Source organism: Sander vitreus, chromosome 6, assembly GCF_031162955.1.
Source record: "Sander vitreus isolate 19-12246 chromosome 6, sanVit1, whole genome shotgun sequence".
Taxonomy (NCBI): domain Eukaryota; kingdom Metazoa; phylum Chordata; class Actinopteri; order Perciformes; family Percidae; genus Sander; species Sander vitreus.
Genome location: NC_135860.1, coordinates 8,777,607 through 8,798,780, shown reverse-complemented (window position 1 = coordinate 8,798,780; position 21,174 = coordinate 8,777,607). Strand labels below are relative to the sequence as shown.

The following is a 21,174-nucleotide window of genomic DNA, read 5'->3' as shown; positions in this document are numbered from 1 at the left end:
AGTTCCTCTGCCTCCCAAGTCTACTCTCTCACCAAACTTTCACACCTCTGTAAAAGGAGTGTGTCTTGTGTGGAAGTCTGAGAGCAAACTGTCTATCTGAACTGGCAGCTCAGACTCTCTCAGGCCTCTGGGCCTAGCATTCTTTTGAGGATGAACAGATTAACAGCAACAACAATGAGCCATGTATCTGCGTTCATTCTACCAAAAAGTCAATTACATCTGGATTATAACAGCACTGATATAAATACACAAACAAAATTTGAATGCTTTATCTTGCTGCAAAATGTATTTGACTGTAATGAACTTGAGACTTCAAGCTTTGTAGTGCATAAAGACATCTCAAGCTGACAGAGGTGTTGTACAGAGAAATTTAAGGGATTGTTTTTCTGCTCTGAGATGTTGCACTGAGATATGTGCTTCTGACAATGTATAACTTCCAACACAGTTTCAAGAAAATACTACAATATTCTGCTTCATTCTGCTACTGACACAGCCTGTCACACACTGGGTTTTTCAGCACTGCCAAGCTCACAGCAAGTGACCACAACACCAAATGAGTGCAGGCGAAAAACAACCCAAAGCAAACAAGAGTCTACAGGCATGCGAGCGGCTCGGTTGTAGAGTGGTGCTTTGAGCTAAATGCTAACATGGTCACAACGCTAACATGCTAATGTTTAGCGGGTAAAATGTTTACCACGTTCAACATCTTGGTTTAGCATGTTAGCATGCAAATGTTTGCTAATTAGCGCTAAATACAATGTATAGCTAAGGACGATGAGATGTCAATATTTTTGCATGTATTGGGACACATTTTGACCTGATGATGGAAAGTATGCAGTATATGGACATTAGGATGCATCCTCTGAAGATCATTAATGCTTGTTCAAAATGTCAAGGCAACCATCCAAAATGTGACATATTTCAGCCTGAACCAAAGTGGACCAACCAACCACCACGTTGCTAGTGTGGCTAAAAACCTACCTGCCCGGGTCAGTGACACGTTGCTTATACATCCATACTAGTGAATTACTCACGTGTAGAACAATGCAGCACCGCCATGACAGAAAAAAAACACACACCTTTTTTTAGTTTCTCGTAATGACACCCACAAGACTTCACACTCACTTAAGTCGCGCCTGAGATGTGGAATTATAAGCCTGATTGTGCTAATTATCCAGTCACTGTGCCATCCTGGTTTGGCTCAGGAGATTTACACTGTGGGGTATCAGGAGTTATTGCCAGTGCATGTTGACACACACACACACACACACAGGGAAACTAAACAGCAGCAATTGTAAAATCACATTATGAGAAAGATGTGTCCACAGAGGATACGACAAAGTTACCTGAAATACTATTAATATTAATGTCCAGCCAAAAGTCAGCCTGCAGGGTATTATCACATGGCAGACTAACAAATACATAAAATACATGGTAAGATTTCATCTACTGAAAATGTAACAAGAACAAAGCCTTTGAGTCCCATGGTGCACCTGTACTGTAGCCTACAGGCTAAACCATTCTGTGTCATCAAGTTGAAAAATACTTTACTCATAAATTATACATTCATTTTATGAAATAACGATTCATTGAGAATACAGTTTCAAAAAGCCATCAGCAAAACAGCATCAACAAAACCATTAAAAGCAGCACTTAATTATTTTCATGAAGGATGACTCTGCTAATTGGATTCTTGATTGAGCCATTCAACATCTGGTCCATAAAATGCTTAAAATGTAAAAAAAAAAAAAAAGAATTAAAAAATAATAAAAATTTCCCAAAGTTGACATATTTAAATGACCTATTTTGTCTAAGCAACAGTCGAAAGCCCAAAGACAGGTTGATAGAAACCAGTACATTTTTGGCATTGCTTATAAGATGATGCGATCATTAGAATAGCTTCCAATTCTAATTGGACTAATCGATTATTGACTAATAACATTGCAGAACAGAAGACAATGTTTCTTATCTTTCTCAATATATATATTTTTAATGATAAACCAATAAGCCTTGCTGGTAGCTAATAATTACAGTTGCATCTCTACGTCTATGAATGAATGACCACGGGCCTAAGAGTAGCAGTCTATAATAGGAGCTTGTAGCCTTGTGTTGTCATTTCTTCTTTCATCCAGCATGTGGCTGGATTAAGTCCTCCATGGACCGTTGAGTGAGTGATCTCAAAGGTCTCATGACCTGTAATGACTCAGGTAATGTGTGTTTTGTCCCCTTCCTCAGTGGATGTTTTTATACTGTCTGTTATAACTTAAAACCCTTTTTTTTTTTCCTCTTCAAATCCAATAAAACATCCATAACACGAATGTAGAGACCACATACTGAGGTTGGACCTGTGCAAAAACAACACCTCCTCTTCACAGAACTCATATCCATCAACAAAAACAATCACAACACCATAACAGGAGATCTGGCCATGCCTATATGGGTACTTAAACGACAAGAAAATGAAAGAAAGTAGATGAAAGCCCTAAGACAGAAGGTTTGAGTAAAATGATCAGAGAGATCTGTTCCTATTAGGTCATTGTATCGCACCCTCATCTAATAAATCTCCAGATGATGGGAGAGGAGAGCTGGACCTGACAATAACCGATATAAAGAGAGTTGAAAAAAGTGAAAGGGAGAAAGAGGAGGAGGGGTCTGGAGGAGTAATAACATTTAGGAGGCGACATGAGGTAATACAATCCAATATTGAAGTCCTCATTAATCACTCTTCATTACACTTTTTTTTTTTTAAATAAGATAAGGTCTGATGACCAGCCAGAGGACAAGTAATTAACCACAACTTAAACATCGTACAGCACGGTTCAAACTGTTGATAGCAGATCCTCATAATAGAGCAACATATATCATGTCAGACTTAAGAACCCCCATAATGCTAACTGGCTGTGACAATGCCAACTAGTTCTTCAAGCTTTGTGCAACAACAGCTTGTGGAAAAATATGCCAAAAGCTAGCACTGCCTGAAACATTCTGGAGCTTCTTTTGTCTTTGTAATTGGCTCTGTCACCAGAATGTCTGTTGAGCAGCTCGTCGGGATCTGCATCAGGGGGGTTGTTGTTTGTTTTAAAGTCATATGGTCAAGATGCATTTCAAAGAATGTAATTTGTTCATTTGGCAGATAATTTTAAAATGTATTGCTCCTGCAGTACTTAAACCCATTAGTCGAAATCTGAATAAAAGTGGAGAATTCAGCAATTGTGTTTGGTTTCAATCAAGTTTTGTGAAAACTAATTGCAATGAGCAGCTGCTGATGCTGGAGCCTCCTGGTAGGACGATACAGGCTAAAACCTGCTGAAAATCCTTGTGTGTGCATGCATCTCTCCCTCTGTTTTTCCTTATGCTACTCTATGTGCCTTTTTATACGATAGACATATAAAACAATGCAATATTATATGACAAGAAGTTGGATAATGGAGAAACATCTCTGGCACAAACACTTCACCAGATTTATAACAAAATATCTGACCAATACACTCAAGCATTGTTTTCCTACCTTGCCAAGACCATAAGGAAAGTTTCTTTGGTACAATTTTTATTTATCTTGATTATAAACACATTGTTGGCCGGTTCTGTGGAGCAGTAGTGGTCAAAAGTGAGAATCATTACGTAAATTAAAAGATTAACGCAACATCAAAACCTGTTTTGTGGTTGACCAGGTGTTTATACCACTTGTGTAGTGTTTAGTAAAACTTAGTACAACTAAACACTGACTCAAATTAGGTTAAATCACCCTACTTAAAGTCATTTGAAAGGGAAGAATGCATTAATTGTGTAACAATTTATTTTATCTAAAAGAATAAAAGATGTGCAATAAATTGAAAACAAAGCTTGGCTGGTAGAGTAGTTCTACACACCATATTGGACATATTAATCATCCAATTTTAATGTATATGTACAATACTAGTATGTACTGTACAATTAAAATGTAAAACGGATCCACCTCTTATAGAAAAATCCATCTTTTATCAATTAAAAAGAGGCAGAGATGGCTGTAGTTTGTGTTAAAATAAGGAGAATACTATTGACTTTTACACGTTACAGTACATTTCTTGGTAGTTCTCATTCTGCATGCATTGCCTTACATGGTAAGTGTACTGCAGACTCTTAAGGCTGTTTTATGCTTCTGTGTCGAATCAACGGCGTACCCCCGCAGACCCCTCTGCATCTACGCCGGACTCTACGCCGTAACCTGACGTGCACCTCTCGAAAAATTTAACTACACGTCGCAGCGACGCACATCGCTCAACCGTGGCTTGGTAGCGTTGCATTTCCCCTGACTCATTTCTTGGTTCTCCTTCTCCATAACCACATGAAATCAAGGAGAGGGTTAACTTTTCCTGCTACAGATTTCCCACCGTGGTCAGAAAACACAGGGGAGACACTCTGTTTCTCTCACTATGACTCTAGAGAGTCGGTACTCGCTCCGAAGCTAATCACCGTCACTCTCTCACTTCTCCCTCGCTCTACCATACACTCCCCACACACACACACACACACACACGCCGGCTCGATGCACACACCAGTGCAAGTATAAATCAGGCTACTTATGTAAGCTACAGCGAAAGCTTTGCACAACCATAAAATAAATAAAATTTAATAAAATAAAATTATTTGATATCTAAAAAAACACTACTTCTGTGTGTGTGTGTGTGTGTGTGTGTGTGTGTGTGTGTGTGTGTGTGAGATCTCTCTCCGATTCTCCTTATTTTACACAGATCAATCATGACCAATTTGCCATGCTGGCAAAGCCGCCATATCAAATTCATAAATGTGAACAAATGTGTGTGAATTACTGTAAAACTCGCTGATTTATTTTCAGAGAAGATGAGAAAAGCTCACACTTAGCCGCTACCCAAAAAAGGTCGCTGTTTGACATCTAATCACGTCTTTCAAGACAGAAAATAGCCCCTCCACTAGGACACCTTTAAAATATCAAATTCATTTGGGAATAAAACTAAATTGTCCCTAATAAGTCATGTCTAATTGTCCCAGAGGAGATGGAGTAGCAGCCTGGTGGATGTGACCCTCAGAGACCACTGCTGAAGGCATGATGGAGTGGGGTTGACAGATTGTGGCAGATCACGCCAGTGACAAAGTGCAGTGTGAAGTGTAAATCTGTGTTTCTTGTCTTTATGATTGGTGACAGTGTGGCTGTTTGTCAGCGGCTGCCATTACTGGCCGTCTCCACTCACAGGTTGTGAGGGCTGCCACAGCCAGCAGCTACAGCTCCTCTCAAAGTCATCTGTAATCACTGAGATAGGCCAGCCGCAGGGAGACAGAAAACCTGTGTGTGTGTGTGTGTGTGTGTGTGTGTGTGTGTGTGTATGTGTGAGAGTCATGCGTCTATCCATGTCTGCCTCTCACTATGCATATGTATCTGTGGGAATGGGGGTGTGTGTGTGTGTGTGTGTGTTTGATGTGTGTGGTTGAAATTAACACTCACTGTGGATTCTTTATGGCCTCAAAACTGGCGGTGATCAAGATGTTGCTGAGCTTCATGAGATAAAAGCACATCATAAACACACTATTAGTGTGTTTCTGCCCTGATTATATTCTGGGGCTGCTCCCCAGTAGAATAAATGTGTGCGCACAACTGTGGCTGTAGATTGATAATTTCCAGACGATGGCTGTTCAAATGTACTGAGGACATCATGTGCACTGTGCCACACATGTCGGGATTGTTTTCTTAAAGGAGTGATAGAATGCAAAACCGAGTTTACCTTGTCATAGTTGAATTACAACAGTTCGGTGGGTAAAATAGGCATATATATATAAAAAATAGTAGTTAATAATAGTCCCATTGACACCTCTTTCCTATGCAAATCTCACAATTTGAAACTGCTGCTGAAAACAAGCTAAAAGTTGACGTCAACTCGGTGGCTGTACCTTATTTGGCTATAGTCTGTCCCTTTGTCCCGCCCCAACATTTACATAGGCCACTGATCTGAGATCAGCTAGTCTTCTGAATCTAGGTCGCGCAGATCTCAGAAATTGTATACATTGTTCGTCTGCTATTTATTACTAAATTCAATTCTGAAACTTTTTTAAAAGGGATATTTCACAGCTGGAAAAATGAATATATCTTTAAATTGGGTCACTTATGTAATAGAAATGTGAATTATTTTTTAGAAATTGGTGCCTTCTAGGCCGAGAAAAGCCAGAAAATGTGTTTTTGGCTGAAAGACACCAAATCCCAGAATCCCCTTGCTTCGCTTCACTACGAGGCCAACCCCAAGCCACGCCTACCGCTTACAGACTAGACAGTGAGGCAGTCAACTGAGTCAAGTCTATTGTGTTTTGTCATTTCAACCATATACACGAAACGTTTCACCGTGGCTCAAGTGGTGTTACACATTTAAAATATATAAACATGACATTATATAAAAACGACATACGAAACAGGCTACATTTAGTGCACACACATTATAGGCTCCGTAAAGTTCAGCTAACGATTTGCATTAGCGCTTGGTGTAAACACAGAGTATAAACACAGCCGTGAATTTGCATGGAATGTAGCTAGAATGGTCGGCATTTAACAGTCACAAACTCCACCAGCGGTGAGCAGTTAGTTGGATACAACCACCCCATTTCTGCACCAGTCCGTGTTAACACAGCCCACCTCCACGAGTGGCAGCATCTCTAGCTGCTCGGAAGGCTAGCAAGCCTGGTAGCTGGATAGTCCGGTACACTGTTGTTCAGCCATGTTTCCACAAAAACTAAAACACAGCAGTCTCTGAACTCGCGTTGGGAGTTTCGTTGAAGTTGGATGTAGTCCAGTTTGTTGCCTAATGAGCGGACATTTGCAAGCAGGATAGATGGCACAGGTGGCCGTCTAGCGTTAGCTTTCCACCTAGCTGGAACTCCCGCCCTCGTCCCGCTTTTCCACATACCGCTTTGGATGCCCCTTTCCCCGGCTAGCGGCATCGAGCAACACCGCTGGCTGAGGTGCTGGTCTCCGTAGCAGGCGAAGCTCGCGTAGGGTGTCGAGTATTCCGTCTGTAATAAAGTGTCCTGCATATTCTCCGATCTGTACCAATGTATCCCGGTGGTACACATGTGCGGTAGTTTGAATGCACATAATTGTTGTAAAAGTTTTCTGCTGAAAAGACGGAGCCTGTTTAGCGAAGCTTCAAGATGGCTGACACTCGGCTCCGCTCGGCTAGCATCGGCCAGTGACAGTCCCACCCCCCTATGGGCAGGTTGAAAACATGCGGAACTAGCTGGCTGTAGTCCATAGACTCTGGGCAAAATTGCCTCCGATGACGCCAAATGATGATTTTTGCGTCATCAGAGGCTTTTTTCCAGACACGCAATACAGAGAAATCTAGTCTCAGGGGGACATGAGGGATGGAAGCACGGTCATTCGAAAATACTACCGGATTTCTACTGATACAAAGCTTAATGCTAATCGGTGAAGTATCCCTTTAAGCGAGCTCAAATATGAGCCATTTTACGAAAATTGATGGAGACGTAGTGTGCACAGAGGGGAGGGTGTGTGGGTGTGTGTGTGTGAACCACCCAGTCAGCGCCCAGCTCATCTAAATAATCATTAGCATACCATACAAGGTAGAAAACCTGTCATTTCATTCAGGTCTCTTTCACATGGTTGCATTAGGGAGCATAGAACAGCACCATTTTCAGCCCAACCAATGTTACATACCTTAATGGTAATTACACTCTATTACGTCAACCACACTTGTGTACTTCTACTTGTGTAACTGGTGGAGAACGTAACCGCGAGGTGGCCCATAAATTAACTCTCTCTTTCACAAAACCACCGACAAACTGGCACTTGACTGCAGCAAACCACACAAAAACATGTCCTAGTTTGCACTCTCCAGCTTCCACTCAATTCCAACATGATATCACAACTGTTCCCGACCCCATCATTACATACTCGCTCAATGAAAGAGCCATGGCATTTTTTTTGCCTCTTCATCCAAAAAAACATCCATTCGACCCCTCCCCTACTTTCTTTCCTTTATTTATCACATTTTCTGCCCCACAGAGACCTTTCAGAGAGGCAGAGAATCCCATCAGCCGGTAACTCACCGTGGCCAGTGGACACACAGAAAGCTTTTGATTCCTGCTGGAATGTCCTGAGCTTTGGAAAACGGTTAAACCCAGTGGACATAATGTTGGTGTTACAGAACAATAGCACTGCTTAAAATCAATTTAGCACGCAAGGCCACTGCTGAAAACTTCATCATGTTTATGTAGTTACTCATGAGCTAATTGACACTTTAAGAGAGTTAAAAGTAAATGATAAAAACTGAAATTCTCCAATTAAATGAGAATAATTAGTTTCTTACCGAGTTTAGGTCCAGGCTGGTCTGCACCCACTCCTTGGCATCGTTATATTCTTCCATCAGTCCCATAATATATAGTGTGTCCAGTGAGTCAATGATGGAGGCTCCTCTCAGGCCACCTGTAAAATGCACAAAATAGTTAATTTGATGGCTGTTCAAACAGAAACACAGGGTAGGGTTGGGTACCGTTCACATTTTCAGCAGTACCTGAAAGTGAGTGCCAGTACCCAACGGTACCTTTTTCCGGTACTTCCCATCTGTTAATAACAAAAAAAATAATTTCAGTTGTAAAAAAAATAATTCCAAACCTATTGTCTATTGTCCTATTTACTTCGAACATGTTATTTATTTAGAACATTTTACAAACCACACAAAATAAAACCCCTCCCTCTCCCCTCCCAAACCTGTCCCTACAACCTATTAAATCAAATAATTATTCATTTCTAACACTGCACTGTAACTTTTATTCTTGTATTTGTATCTTATTCTATTTTAGCTCGTTTTATTTTCAATATTTTTTTTTATTTGCTCTTTAATGTTTTATGTAAAGCAATTTCAATTGCCTTGTTGCTGAAATGTGCTATAAAAATAAAGTTGCCTTGCCGTACAACCAGAGCCTGTCAGTCTGTGACCAGGGCATAGTGAACACTGGTGTGCTCGTCTGTCTCGGAAACGTAAAGTTAACTGCACCACGATCTCGCCATTATGTTATATTGCAGCAAACGCTGTCTGCGTGAAGTTTTGAAAACTGTAACCATACTTGCGACCGCTTTACCGGCATTGCCGTGACTCACTGTGACTTAAACATACTGCTGAGGCGACGTAGTCTCGGTCCGTCTACACTGCACCTCTGCATTTGTGTCCCTCTCTGTGAAACATGCAATTTGCAACATGCATCCAATGATTGACAAGACATGTGGGACACTCATCAGTTACCACCTACGTTTTCTCGGGTCGTTCAAATGACTTTTCTCTCTCCACGTGAACTAGCATCTGCTTGGTCTTAACATGGCTTGAAGCGGTAGTTGCAAACTGCAAAAGTGCTAACAGCATGTTGTGTTTTTCTGTATTTTTTTAACAGTGCATCACAGTGAAGAGAAGCTACAGTGTTTCAATCACTTATCCCTGCGGTGGTGAAAGAACCCACCCGGATGGTGTTTCCTTTGTAGAAACGTTCCACAATGCTAAAACCACATTTGTGTTTACATCAAAAATGTCAAATTCAGAAGAGTTTTACTAAGACTTAAAAACAGAAAAGAGGCAAGAAAGTAGTGTGTTCAATAATTAGCTAACAATTCATTATTTACCTGTTACTGTACAAACTAGTTCTAGGAAGGTAGATAAGTACTCAGATTTAACCCCAAACCTTTAATGTTCTCATTAGCAACAGTAACTTGACAACATCTGAGTTTAAAAGTAAAACATTAAAGTCCCTTCCATGCTGAGCTTCTGTAATTGTTGCAGTGGTGTTGAATGATGAGACTAAAACTGCTTTGTGGGGCCCAGATGAAAAGCATCTTCTCTCTGAGATTAAAAGCATCAGCTACAAAGCATCAGTCACTGTAGTCTAACATGAATGCCAAGTCATTTAGGAATCAACCACCAGAGGGAAGAAAAATAACTGATACACATTGTTTATAGCAAACATTTAGCAGCTGTTCCTGGATTACACTATGTGTGTAAATGTCAGACTCCAAAATATGTGTGTGTGTGTGTGTGTGTGTGTGTGTGGAGTTACTCTGTGTGCATGAGTCACTGTCTTTATGAATCTTATTTGAAGCTATTCGTTTCTTTTCACATACTAAATGAGAAACGCTAAGAGGGGTATGTTCCATGCTGGTGGCCTTATTCGAGATCGCAAGGCCCATTTTAATTCTCATATGACCAAATATTATGCAAATGCAGCTGAACCTCCTAGAGACAGCTAGGAAAAATAAACGTTATCCTTAATGAATTACTGTAAAATAGTTTTAGGGCAAATTGTGGTTTGGAAGTTTAATAACAAGAAACTGTGAAACTGTGACTAAATAAGACTGAATCAAACTGCTCAGGGGCTCAAATTGTAGATTACTGGGAAAAAATGCATTGAAGCTGACCCGGTTAAAAAAAGAGAAGTGATGAAAAATCTTGATCCATGAAAAAAAGCATAGCTTAAAGTAGATGGCTGGATTGATCTGATGCAACCACACAGCAACCTGGCACATTAAAGTCTTCCATTTTTATTAGGAGTTATTGTTAAAGCTCACCAAATGTGCAAATGGTTACCATAGTTTTGGCCGACAAAACTTGTGCCACTTTTTCCAGATTCTGCTTTGCTGCATAGAATTATGTAGGGCTGCAACTATATATATATTTTTTAGTTTAATAGTTAATTGTTGAGTCTCTAAAATGTCAGAAAATATTGAAAAATGGCAACCAATTGTTACGGTTATATTGCTGTATGAAGACTGCTGCTCATAATGTTACAAGTTTGAGGAATATATTACGGCAGTTGTTGAGATAATTAGAAAAGGCTGATAAAGTTGCCAAATGTGTTTTAAATGAAGTCAGTTACTAAGGGCAATATATAAAGTGATGTATATGTGTTTCTATAGTGGACCAATGCACCTTAAATTATTTTAGTTGATTTTTTTTTTGTATTCTTTAACAATAAAGGATTCAATAAATAAGCATTCTTAGCACACAATTTGTGTTGTCCAGTAAACTGGGACTATAATTTGGGAGGATTGTACAATTATAAAAACCTATCCAAATTGTACAATCCTCCTTATTTATAGTCTTAGTTCACTGAACCAACACAATTTACACTGATTTAAGTGTTCTTGGGTATACAGTTTGTTGCTAGTGCGTGACATGCAGGTCTGCATGCACAGCCAACCACAATCAATTTTGATCAATTTATTAACCAAACAAGCAGGTCCCGTTAGTCGACCACAACCTGAAATTTAGAGGAAGCAACATGCATGCATTATTACTATCATTCACTTTAGCCTGGATTGATAGTATTATATGAATACAATGGTGTCATGTCAGTCAGTGGTTCAGATTAGAATGTTACTTTTTTTATTTTCTATGTAGATGCACTCCCCTACAAAATCACCCCAGTAGTCGAGAATGATCTATTATTTACAAATAGAGCTATTTATGTAATTTTGAAAGAATGAGTCCTTTTTCATATCGCAATATAATTTATATTGCAGGAAAAATATATGTAGCAATGTCAGTTTTTCCCAATATCATGCAGGCCTAATAAAAAACAAATTTTACCCTCTCAAGAATTTTCATTCTTACATTATCCACTCTACAAGCCGTGCTGTACATGTCGTGTTCGTAGCTGCCCTGACATTAGCATGAGAGCAAAACTCTCCCCACCACTGACCTTTGCCCTCATCTCCATAGCTTCATGGATCTGTTGATAAGGTTAGCCAGGATGCCAAAGGTCACGTGGGGGCAGGTATCAACGACTTGGGTTGAGTGGATGATGGGGTGCCATATGCTTTGGGCCATAAATCTCGTACTATTAATAGTCTCAGAGGCAGAGAAACACTGTTTGAAGCTTTCTGCGGCTTGCAAATCACTTGTAAAGCTACATTACAAGAAAGTAATTTCTTCTCTTTAGCTTTTTCTTATTTTGATACAGTACCCCATACCAAGCTTGTAGTCCTGACAAGATTGCCTACTGTGCCATGGCTTTGACTATTTGACTATGTAGATAACATTTTTCACACATCACTATCCCTTGAGTGCTGCATCTGTTTGCCTGCTGGCAGTTCGCCTCATATTGTCAACGAGAAGGCAGTGCTGTACTGAAACAAGACACATGTAGTCGACATAAGCCTGGGGTACCATCTGCCGACGTTGTAAGCCATGTCCTAGTAAGTATATGGTCTGTAAGCAGTGTCAGATGTAGGTTTAGTTTTAGTTAGTTTTACTGAGCATTCTTATCTCTATTTTGATGACAAATAGTGATGGTGACAACTGAGAAGAAGGGTGTATTCAGATATCTAATGCACTCTGGTTATCCAACCCCAGGGGTAGATTGCTGTGGCTGCAGGGAAAGCAGCCGAGTGTGGAAAATTTCTATTGAAAACAGCACCAAAGCTAAAATGATTGATTGACTGAGGATAGACGGAGAGGATCAATCCATCATGGTGTTCTCCTTCAGCTTCCATGGTCTATGACGCCATTTGTTTCAGTAGCCCTTTGCTACAAATGAAAGGAGCCCTGAGGGATCCTCTGAAGACCGAGTCAATAAATGTGTTCTGTTTATTTATTAGTCAAGTCAATTTATTTAAACCAACCTAGGCTGAACAAAGTGATGTACAAAGTTATATTATACAAAATGTCCCTAAACTACAGTAAATCATATGCCAAAGAATAAAAATGTGTTTTAAGACCAGACACAAAGATTTTGGCAGTAGAGGAGGACCTAATATGAATGGGAAGTTTGTTCCAGAGTCTCTGGGCCACAACGGAGAAGGCACGATCACCCTTTGTTTTCATCCGAGACTGTGGAATAGCTAAAAGGAACTGATTAGATGATCTTAGGTTCCTGGAGGAGTGATGTAGGGTAAGGAGATCAGCAATATACAGTATAAAGGGACCAATTTACTAAAGATTGATTAACATACACACATTGACATGTTTTAGGGTCTTTAATGCATTCTAATGTTGCCCCCAATGCATTTAGCATAATATTTGATGTCTAATAAGGCTCACAAATAAAAATAAAATATTTGATAAACATTTACTTGGCTAACAGCCTATCGAAGCTATGAAAGATACAGGAAGTGAATTACCAACAGGTTCACTGCATGTCAATTGATAATTTGATTAATTGCAATTTGTTACGGATTTCGCACCACTGAAGTACAATAACAACTAAGAAAGGTCCTGCATTATTAGCTAATTTTGTGGCCATGTCTTGTAGGCGGGTCCTGCATTGTTAGCTTATTTTGGGGTCAGGACAGACAACAGTAATGAACCAATATTAACATATTACCTAAGCCCTGTCAAACATGAGCTTTGTACATTCATTTGGATTAATCACATTATTGCTTCTAAAGTGTGCATGTCCTTGTAGCATCAGTGTTAGGAAGTAGAAATTAAGAGTGTGTGTGTGTGTTGTGCACATGTCTGTGCATGTGCACGCATGTAGGCATGCAGAGTACACAGAAAGCCATTAGTAAGACATTGGCTGGTGGATGTATATTTATCATGGCTGTCACAGGCCAGTCAGTGTTGGTCAGGGGGGCTACATTAGACGGCCAGTGTCTGCATGATCAATCACTTACTGCAGCCTGTTTGTGTGTTGTGATATCACTGGCCTCGCTTTCTCTTCCTCTCTTTTTCTCTAAACGTACACACATACACTCACATTACTGATGTATTAGGATAAACCACTCCTTTATTTAATCCCTCAGGGGATAGTTCAGAGGCAACATTTTTGCATTAATTTAACCAGCATATACTGTGTGATGTGAATGCAAAATATATGCTGATATTTCTGAAATGCCATCCAATGTTTGTTGTAAATTCCATTGACTAAGTACATTAAAGATGCAATAGAGTTAACCAGATAAGAATACGATATCAATGATGGAGTGTTTTAATACACACATGGGAAAACAGGACTTAAATCAGAGCTATATATTTCTCATTTAGCTTGTGACTCATGGCACAAACAGCCAAAAGGAATAACATATTAAACACATGGTAAATAACCCTGTTAACGTCATCAAAGTGAATATAATTCATGCAGGCGTTGGGATGCACATTAATTACACTGCCCTGTTACTAGTGGTTGGCAGTATCCAATTATAAATTGCCAGGGCAATTAGCATCTTGTTAACGTTTATGCTACATGGCACCAGAGACACAGGGTTAGCGAGCCAGTGTGTGAGACGTTAACCATATTGAGCTGTTTGCTATACGAGGCACGTGGTAAGCTGCGCAGATAAAGTGCACTAAGGAGATGACATTGTAGGTGAGTGGCCTTTTGATGGAGAGCACCAACGGAGCAACGGTGGGAGAGAAGAAAGTGAGTTCAGAGGGAGCGGGATTAGGGAGGAGGGTTAGTGAGCAGCACATGAAAAGGACAGGGAGAAACAGAGTGACAGTGAAATGTCATGTCCATCAATCAAGATGGACTTTTCTGAAAAGGCTTGAATGCCAACTGTGTGCTTTGATGTCCTAGAGGAGCAGATGTCAGACAAATTGAGAATAATCAATAATAGGTGAGCAACTGGATGTGCTCTAACTCCTGCATATTTAAACGTTGGTTTCCGATGACCATAACCACAATCGTTCCCTAATGTAGGAACGATTGTGTCGGTAGTCTATATTGACGATGTTCCATTTCCGCGATTCTTCAGGTGCGGCTGTAAATTCCGCAGGATGTCCTCTTTTTACAGGGTTCATACACATTTTTACCAATACATTTCCATGACTTTTCCATGCCTTAGCCTTTGAGGTACATTTTCATGACCATACGTTTTCTGAAACGCCTGTGTATACATGAAAAATAAGAATAAAAATATACGTCCTTAAATGAATGACAAGCTATATGGTTTCATACAAAATAAACATGAATTCAGCACTGAAACCAGTAAGATGTTTACAGAATAAAATCTGTCAAACCCTGAGAACTCCATTATCTAGTCCTAATTGACAAATAACTGGGAGGCAACGATATTTGAAAAATAAATAAGTAAATAAAGTGTCCAGTAACAGACATGAACTTCAAAAGGCAGTAGTATCAGAGAGAAACTGTTTTTTGGAATACAAGATTTTGTAACTAAGATTTTAAACCAACTATGCACGTGTATCTCTGTAGGGACCCGTTATATGTTGACAGGCACTTATAATAACATCAGCGGCAAAAAATATTGTCCTAGGTTTCTGATTTATTTTAAAGCGCATTATGATTATATTGTCTTGTAGTTTGCGTCATTTTTTCTCTTAACATTCTACTCAACACTGGCTAACTTTTGTAGGAATAGTGAGAATTAGCCACCTGTAGTGCCCACAGTACCTCTGCAGTTAGCAAGGGCTTCATTTCTGGACACAGCAGCCAAAATGTTCCCTTGTTTGACGGCAGATGAGAGGAAAGCGCTGCAGCTGGCAGCGGGTGTCACCTTGGATATCGGGGTGAAAAGACTGGCAATGTGGTGAGTGGATTTGTGCGCAGCAGTAGCAGCCTGGCGTTTAGCTACCTTAGCACGGCTAGCTAGCGCAGCCTCTCCCATGTTCGAAATGTCGAACGTTAAATTACGACATAGTCCACATTTTGCACGCCCTGGGTCCTGGTCTTTCTCAAGCCTTGTCTTGTATTTGTCTAAGAGAAGCCATACATTTTTTAAATGGCATTTTCCTGGCGTTGTGCTCACAAAATCAACCCAATTCAAGTCAGAGACTGACGTTACCCCACGCAGAGAACAACATAACGACAAGTGACGTGACTGCCCGAACATTAAAATATTGTTGAACCAATATAGATTTTTATCAGTTGATCTTAACTGAACCAAACAATTATACAGGAATTTGTGGAGAAAAATCCCATGCCTTTTCCAAAACATTCTGTGTTTATTTATTTTTCCAAAACTTCTCCAGGCCTGGAAATGGCTATTTTCAGGGTTTTTTTTTATGACCGTAGGAACACTGCTTTTAGTCCGAATGTCCCACACCTTCCGCTTTCTTCTTTGGCATTTTAAACTCCGGTCGATTCATGAGGACTATGGTTGACTGCTCCTCAGATTCTCTGCAGGGTAAATCTGAAACACCTGAAATTTGTAGACTTACACAGATTTGATTTTAATCTCATTTAAATCTGTATTTAATCTTTAACTTTGATGACTACATTGTTAACATGTAATAGCTTTTTTAGGATCTCCTAGACTTCTTTGACAAAACGTAAAATCCTTTACATTTATTACATACAGTGTAATTGTACAGATTAACAAGTGAGATGCCATCAAAGTAATGGCACATGCATGTATATACATACACTGCTTGTGTTTGTAGGCCTCCCAGCAAACCCCAAAGTATTTCTGACTGCAGTGCCCACAATGCTTGGCAACCGTCCAAAGAAAAGCCATCAGAAACTGACAGTGCCACTATCAGAGGGAACTTGCACTAAGACCTCCTTCTGCAGCTGCAAATATAAGAACCTTACTTTAAGATCCTATCCTATCCTTGCTACAAGATGTAAGTGGGGGAAGGTAATCCCACTCATTATCAATGTAAAGACTGCTCTACCAGTCACTTCACAGAACAAGGGTGCATGCATTGGGCTCATTAGACATGTTCAATTGAAGCCTCGTTTTCACTCAAGACTGCACAATTTTGTTCTCTTTACACTGGACAAATTGCAACGTATTTCACATTCTCCAATCAACCTCTGAGGATATCTAATCTCAAGCAATACTGCAGAATAAGAGGTGTATCTAATGAGAGCCTGGAAGAGCAGCTGACAGGCACAGAGACAGAGCTGTTTGGAGAGGTCTATTTACTGAGAAGCATTGTTTAAATCATAAGGATAAGGAAAGCTGACCCTGCTTCAAGGAATATGCATAGCTGTGTTGTGTGTGAGACATTGATGTAGCACCACTGTCCCGACAAGAGCAACGGAAGATGAAGAGGGGAGGTGGAAGGGCTCAGAGAAGTGGCAGAAAACATACCAGATGCTGCTGGACCACTGACTTGTAACCTCCTAAAAACTAATACTGTTTATAGGTGTCTCAGTGAGAAATTATATATGTAAAAATAAAAAGTCCCTGTATATTAAAATCACAACACACTTAACTCGTATACAGATCCCGAATTACAGAAACATGGTTAGTTCATAGTTCGTTCATACATCTTTCCTGTCTTCCCTCACTGTAAATATCAATCTAAAAGTGTTCTAGTTAAAAACAACCTCTTTTTTTATAGTTAGAAAACAATCTCACCACAAGGACCATTTAGTACATTTTTGGAGCTTTCAATCATGTAATATGATCATGCTCTACAAGTATGTGAAAACTTAATTTCTTGGTTTTATTTTTTTTATTCTCCTGTAGTGCCCGATGCCTCAGTTAAGACACTTGTTGAATATAGGCTATTTTATGGCTGACTTTTGTTCAAACAGTTTGTCTATAGAGTCAGTACTGTGTCCAGCAATTTAAGTGAAATCCTTCCTTGTTCTGTAAATGTGTCTGTATGACTGCCTTGCTGCCATGGCTACCAGTACTGTGCATATAAATCCCAATACTAAACTCCCTACCCCTCAGTAAAGCACCACATCACAATTAGACACAACCAGTCCTTATTGCACCCTGTCTCACACCACAGACGTCGCTTTATCCTCCTCTTTCTATCCTCCTCTTTCTATCCTCCTCTTTCTCTCCATTTTCGCCATTATGGTAATCACACAGTCAAACTGCCCCGCAAAAATACTTGCATCTAATGGTGCTTTGTGCCTTCCTGTGCGATAGCACTTGCTTTGCAAAAAAGAAGAAAAAAAAGAGGAAGGAACAGAGAATTGATAGATCAAGGCACATTAGAGCCGGAGTCAAAATTAAATTGTTCCATTATGAGGCCCGCAGAGGAGGAGGCGACTAAGCCAGAGGCTTCGGCTAGAATCATGGACATCAGGAATCCTTTATTTTCGAGCCCATCAGTGTTTAGTCTCTGTATGTTGCACCAAGCAGCTGATGAAGGAGTCTGTATCAATCTCTCTCTGTGACTTTTGAGGTACTGTAATGTATTTTGATGCAGAAAGCTTTAAAAGGAGCTAATTTCTTTCTTATTCTATTTTTTTAGACAAGCCTCCAAACTTGAATGTAAATTCAATTGGCAAAGCATTGCTTGGATTTTTTTTGTTGCAAAAAAGATGTTTTCTTTTTCCTTTTAACTAGTAAATTAAGAAAAGAAAAAGTGTCTGTAATTTATATGGTAACTTCGATGATTATGATCACCAGTGGTAGAAGGTAGGGGTGGGGCAGAGTATTTCTTTTATTTTATTAAAGATTTTTTTGGGGCATTTCAGCCTTTAATGGAAAGCACAGCTAGATGTGAAATGAAAGGGGAGAGAGAGGGGGGTGACATGCAGGAAATCGTCACAGGTCGGACTCAAACCCTGGACGTTCTGCGTCGAGGCATACACCTCCATGTATGTGCGCCTGCTCTACCAACTGAGCTAACCCAGCCACTGGGGCAGAGTATTTCTTTTTTGTTTTTTTTGTTAAGAAAAGTGAAAGTAAATCAGCCGAAATCAAGGCAACCGTATCTGTGGCATTGTGAGTCTAGAGGCAAAGCCCAGTTAAGGTGGCAGAGTTTAAAAGACGTTTAAAGGAACAAGCCACCACACATATTGAATGTTTTAAAGTATGGTAATAGGTTTAAATGTGAGATGATTACAATGTGAAATGACTATTGACTACAATATCAATAAATTATGAAAGTGTCAAAGACTAAAGAGCCAATCAACACACCTTCGCACACATTAATCTAATCACAAACTAAGGCACAAAACGCACACTGTCCAGACATGATTAGAGAGGCTCCAGACTTTAAGCGCTACACACGTCAATCTAATTGCAGAAATCTAATTTGACACTCTGGGACAGCGTGGCGTGTCAGTGCAGCAGCCCTGTCTGATATGACAGCTTCTCAGATGAGATTACACACCGCACACAGTGTTTAGGAATCCCCTTGCCTCCTACCTCTCCCAAATGCCTCTCTTGCAATGAACAACAGACACACAGCACAGTTGGAGAGGGGGGGGATCATACATCTGATGCTCTGTCAACCCACAAAACCTGATTGGAGATGACAGCTAAAGCTAGAGGCTCTGATTAGGCAGTTGATAAAGGCACTCAACCACGGTGCTGCAGCAACAATTTAACCAGTCATGAGGTCATCCAACTGAAATCCACAAAGTAAACAAATTTAAATGAAATCAATACAACCTTCTGTTGCAGAAGGGGTTAGCAGGGTGAAGAATGCATTCATTTTTCTGTCTGAGGTCTTAGGTGCAACTTTGATAGAATTCCAATTTGGAAGCTTAATGTCTGATTTCTTCTATATATAAAACAAGGCAGTCCATCCCAGCTTTTTAGCTTACTGGTTGTTCCGTCCCTTACCGGCTCCATTTCAGACGGGGACATTATTTGCTTTATGAATGCAAAAACCAGGCTCACGTGAGATTATGGCACCAGTAGCATGAGGCACACTTACAGACTTTCATAATGAAATAATACCTTCAAAAAAACTACCATGGCACCATCTTAAAATCCAATGGAAAAGGTTGCATATTTAAAACATATTATTACATACTTAAACACCCAAAACACCAAAGTACGAAGACACAGCGGACCAGACGCAAGCTTTTATTTTGAAAAGTAGAAGCCTGACGACACCAGACGGGAGGCTCCGGGCTGCAGCAGCCGTACAGTCTTGCATATTTTTGTCAAACTAGTGTGAAACGCCAGTGTTGCCCCATTTTTTTTTCTTTTTTCCAGCGGCCCAAATCGGCCCAAGAGTGCATCAGTCCTTCTGGCATTCGCCAGAACTGCCAGATTGCCAGTCCGCCTATGGCTGTAATAACATGTTGACAAAGACCATCCGTCAGCTGGAGAAATTAAACCGGTCCTCTAAACAGAGCAGCAGAGGAAGAACCTGGAGTTAGGCAGCTATGTGTGTGTGCACATCTACAGTTTATGTTTATAAGCATGTGCTCTTTTCTACATCTAGTTCATGTCTTTTAATGGCTGGTCTGGAGGACGGTACAACTCTATCAGGTTTCTAACAGGCAGTAAAGAAATAATCAGAGCTTTTGGCATTTGTGGTTAAATGAAACTGCAGTCTTATTAAAAACGAACATTTTAATTAAGGAAAAGACGTGAACTATTCCACTTTTCTAATCAATCTGTAGAAAGCACATTTAGAGACCACTTGTCTGTACACTGCTTGCTCACCTGCAATTTCACACTCAATTACAGCGTAAATGCAAACTTTCTAACAATATTTCCTAGAGGAATGTTAGTTAGGCAACTCGAAACACTTGTCCACATTACTCAATATCAATTCCTATTTCACTGCTTCGCCCGTTCCTCTGTTTATTTCAGTGTTGCCTTCGTCTGTTTGCAGGATCCCAGAAGCTGTTAGCAGCATTCACAACACCCCACCACCTCTGAAGTGTGGCCCAGACTTTCTGAGCTCAATGTGAAAGATCTTCCAACCCTTGCGGCAGGACACACTAACGGAAGGAATTCATTTCATGCCATTTTACTTATTCATTCTGCCACCACTGTCCTCCTTCCTGCCACTCACCACTCTGAGTCAAGAGTCACCACACAGAACCTGAGCCTCACCTAGCAGTGATTTGCTATGAATACCTAGTGATAGGCACAGTATTTGCTGCAGGCACAGACTGAATGCAGGATGATATAGAGAAGGAGGGAGTTTGTGTGCATATGTGCATGAGCTTGAAAGACACTACAGGCTGCAGAGGTCCACCTGCGCTACGGATAAGTCTTTGCTACACTAAAAGAAGCCAGTTTCAACGCTTCAAAGTACGACGCTCACCACAGGAACAAAAAGATTTCTGCTCCGTGGGTTGCCAATGTGTGAAGGGGCGAGACAACAGCAAGTCTGAGAGATGCAGAAATCCAGACAGAGGATATTCTGAAATGTAAACACATTCTGTTTTCATGGAACATAAAATGAACTATCAGAAGAGCTACTGGTGAATGATAAATGAGCATGGAGACAAAAATGTAATGTTCCTTAACACCTGGTGGATAGGAGTCTGATGGGAATTTAAAATGTGGGTTGTTATTAAGAAAACAGTTGAGTCACACTGGACAGT

The 21,174-nt window shown here is 40.2% G+C and overlaps 1 protein-coding gene across 1 annotated transcript in view; it reads right to left on the bottom strand.

Annotated features, from left to right (window-relative positions):
- Positions 1-21,174, bottom strand: part of LOC144519331 (mannosyl-oligosaccharide 1,2-alpha-mannosidase IA) — a 219,054-nt gene that overhangs the window by 81,574 nt on the left and 116,306 nt on the right. The window contains exon 3 of the mRNA XM_078252383.1: positions 8,328-8,443. Within this exon, the coding sequence (XP_078108509.1) occupies positions 8,328-8,443 (116 nt within the window). The remainder of the gene's footprint in view (positions 1-8,327; positions 8,444-21,174) is intronic.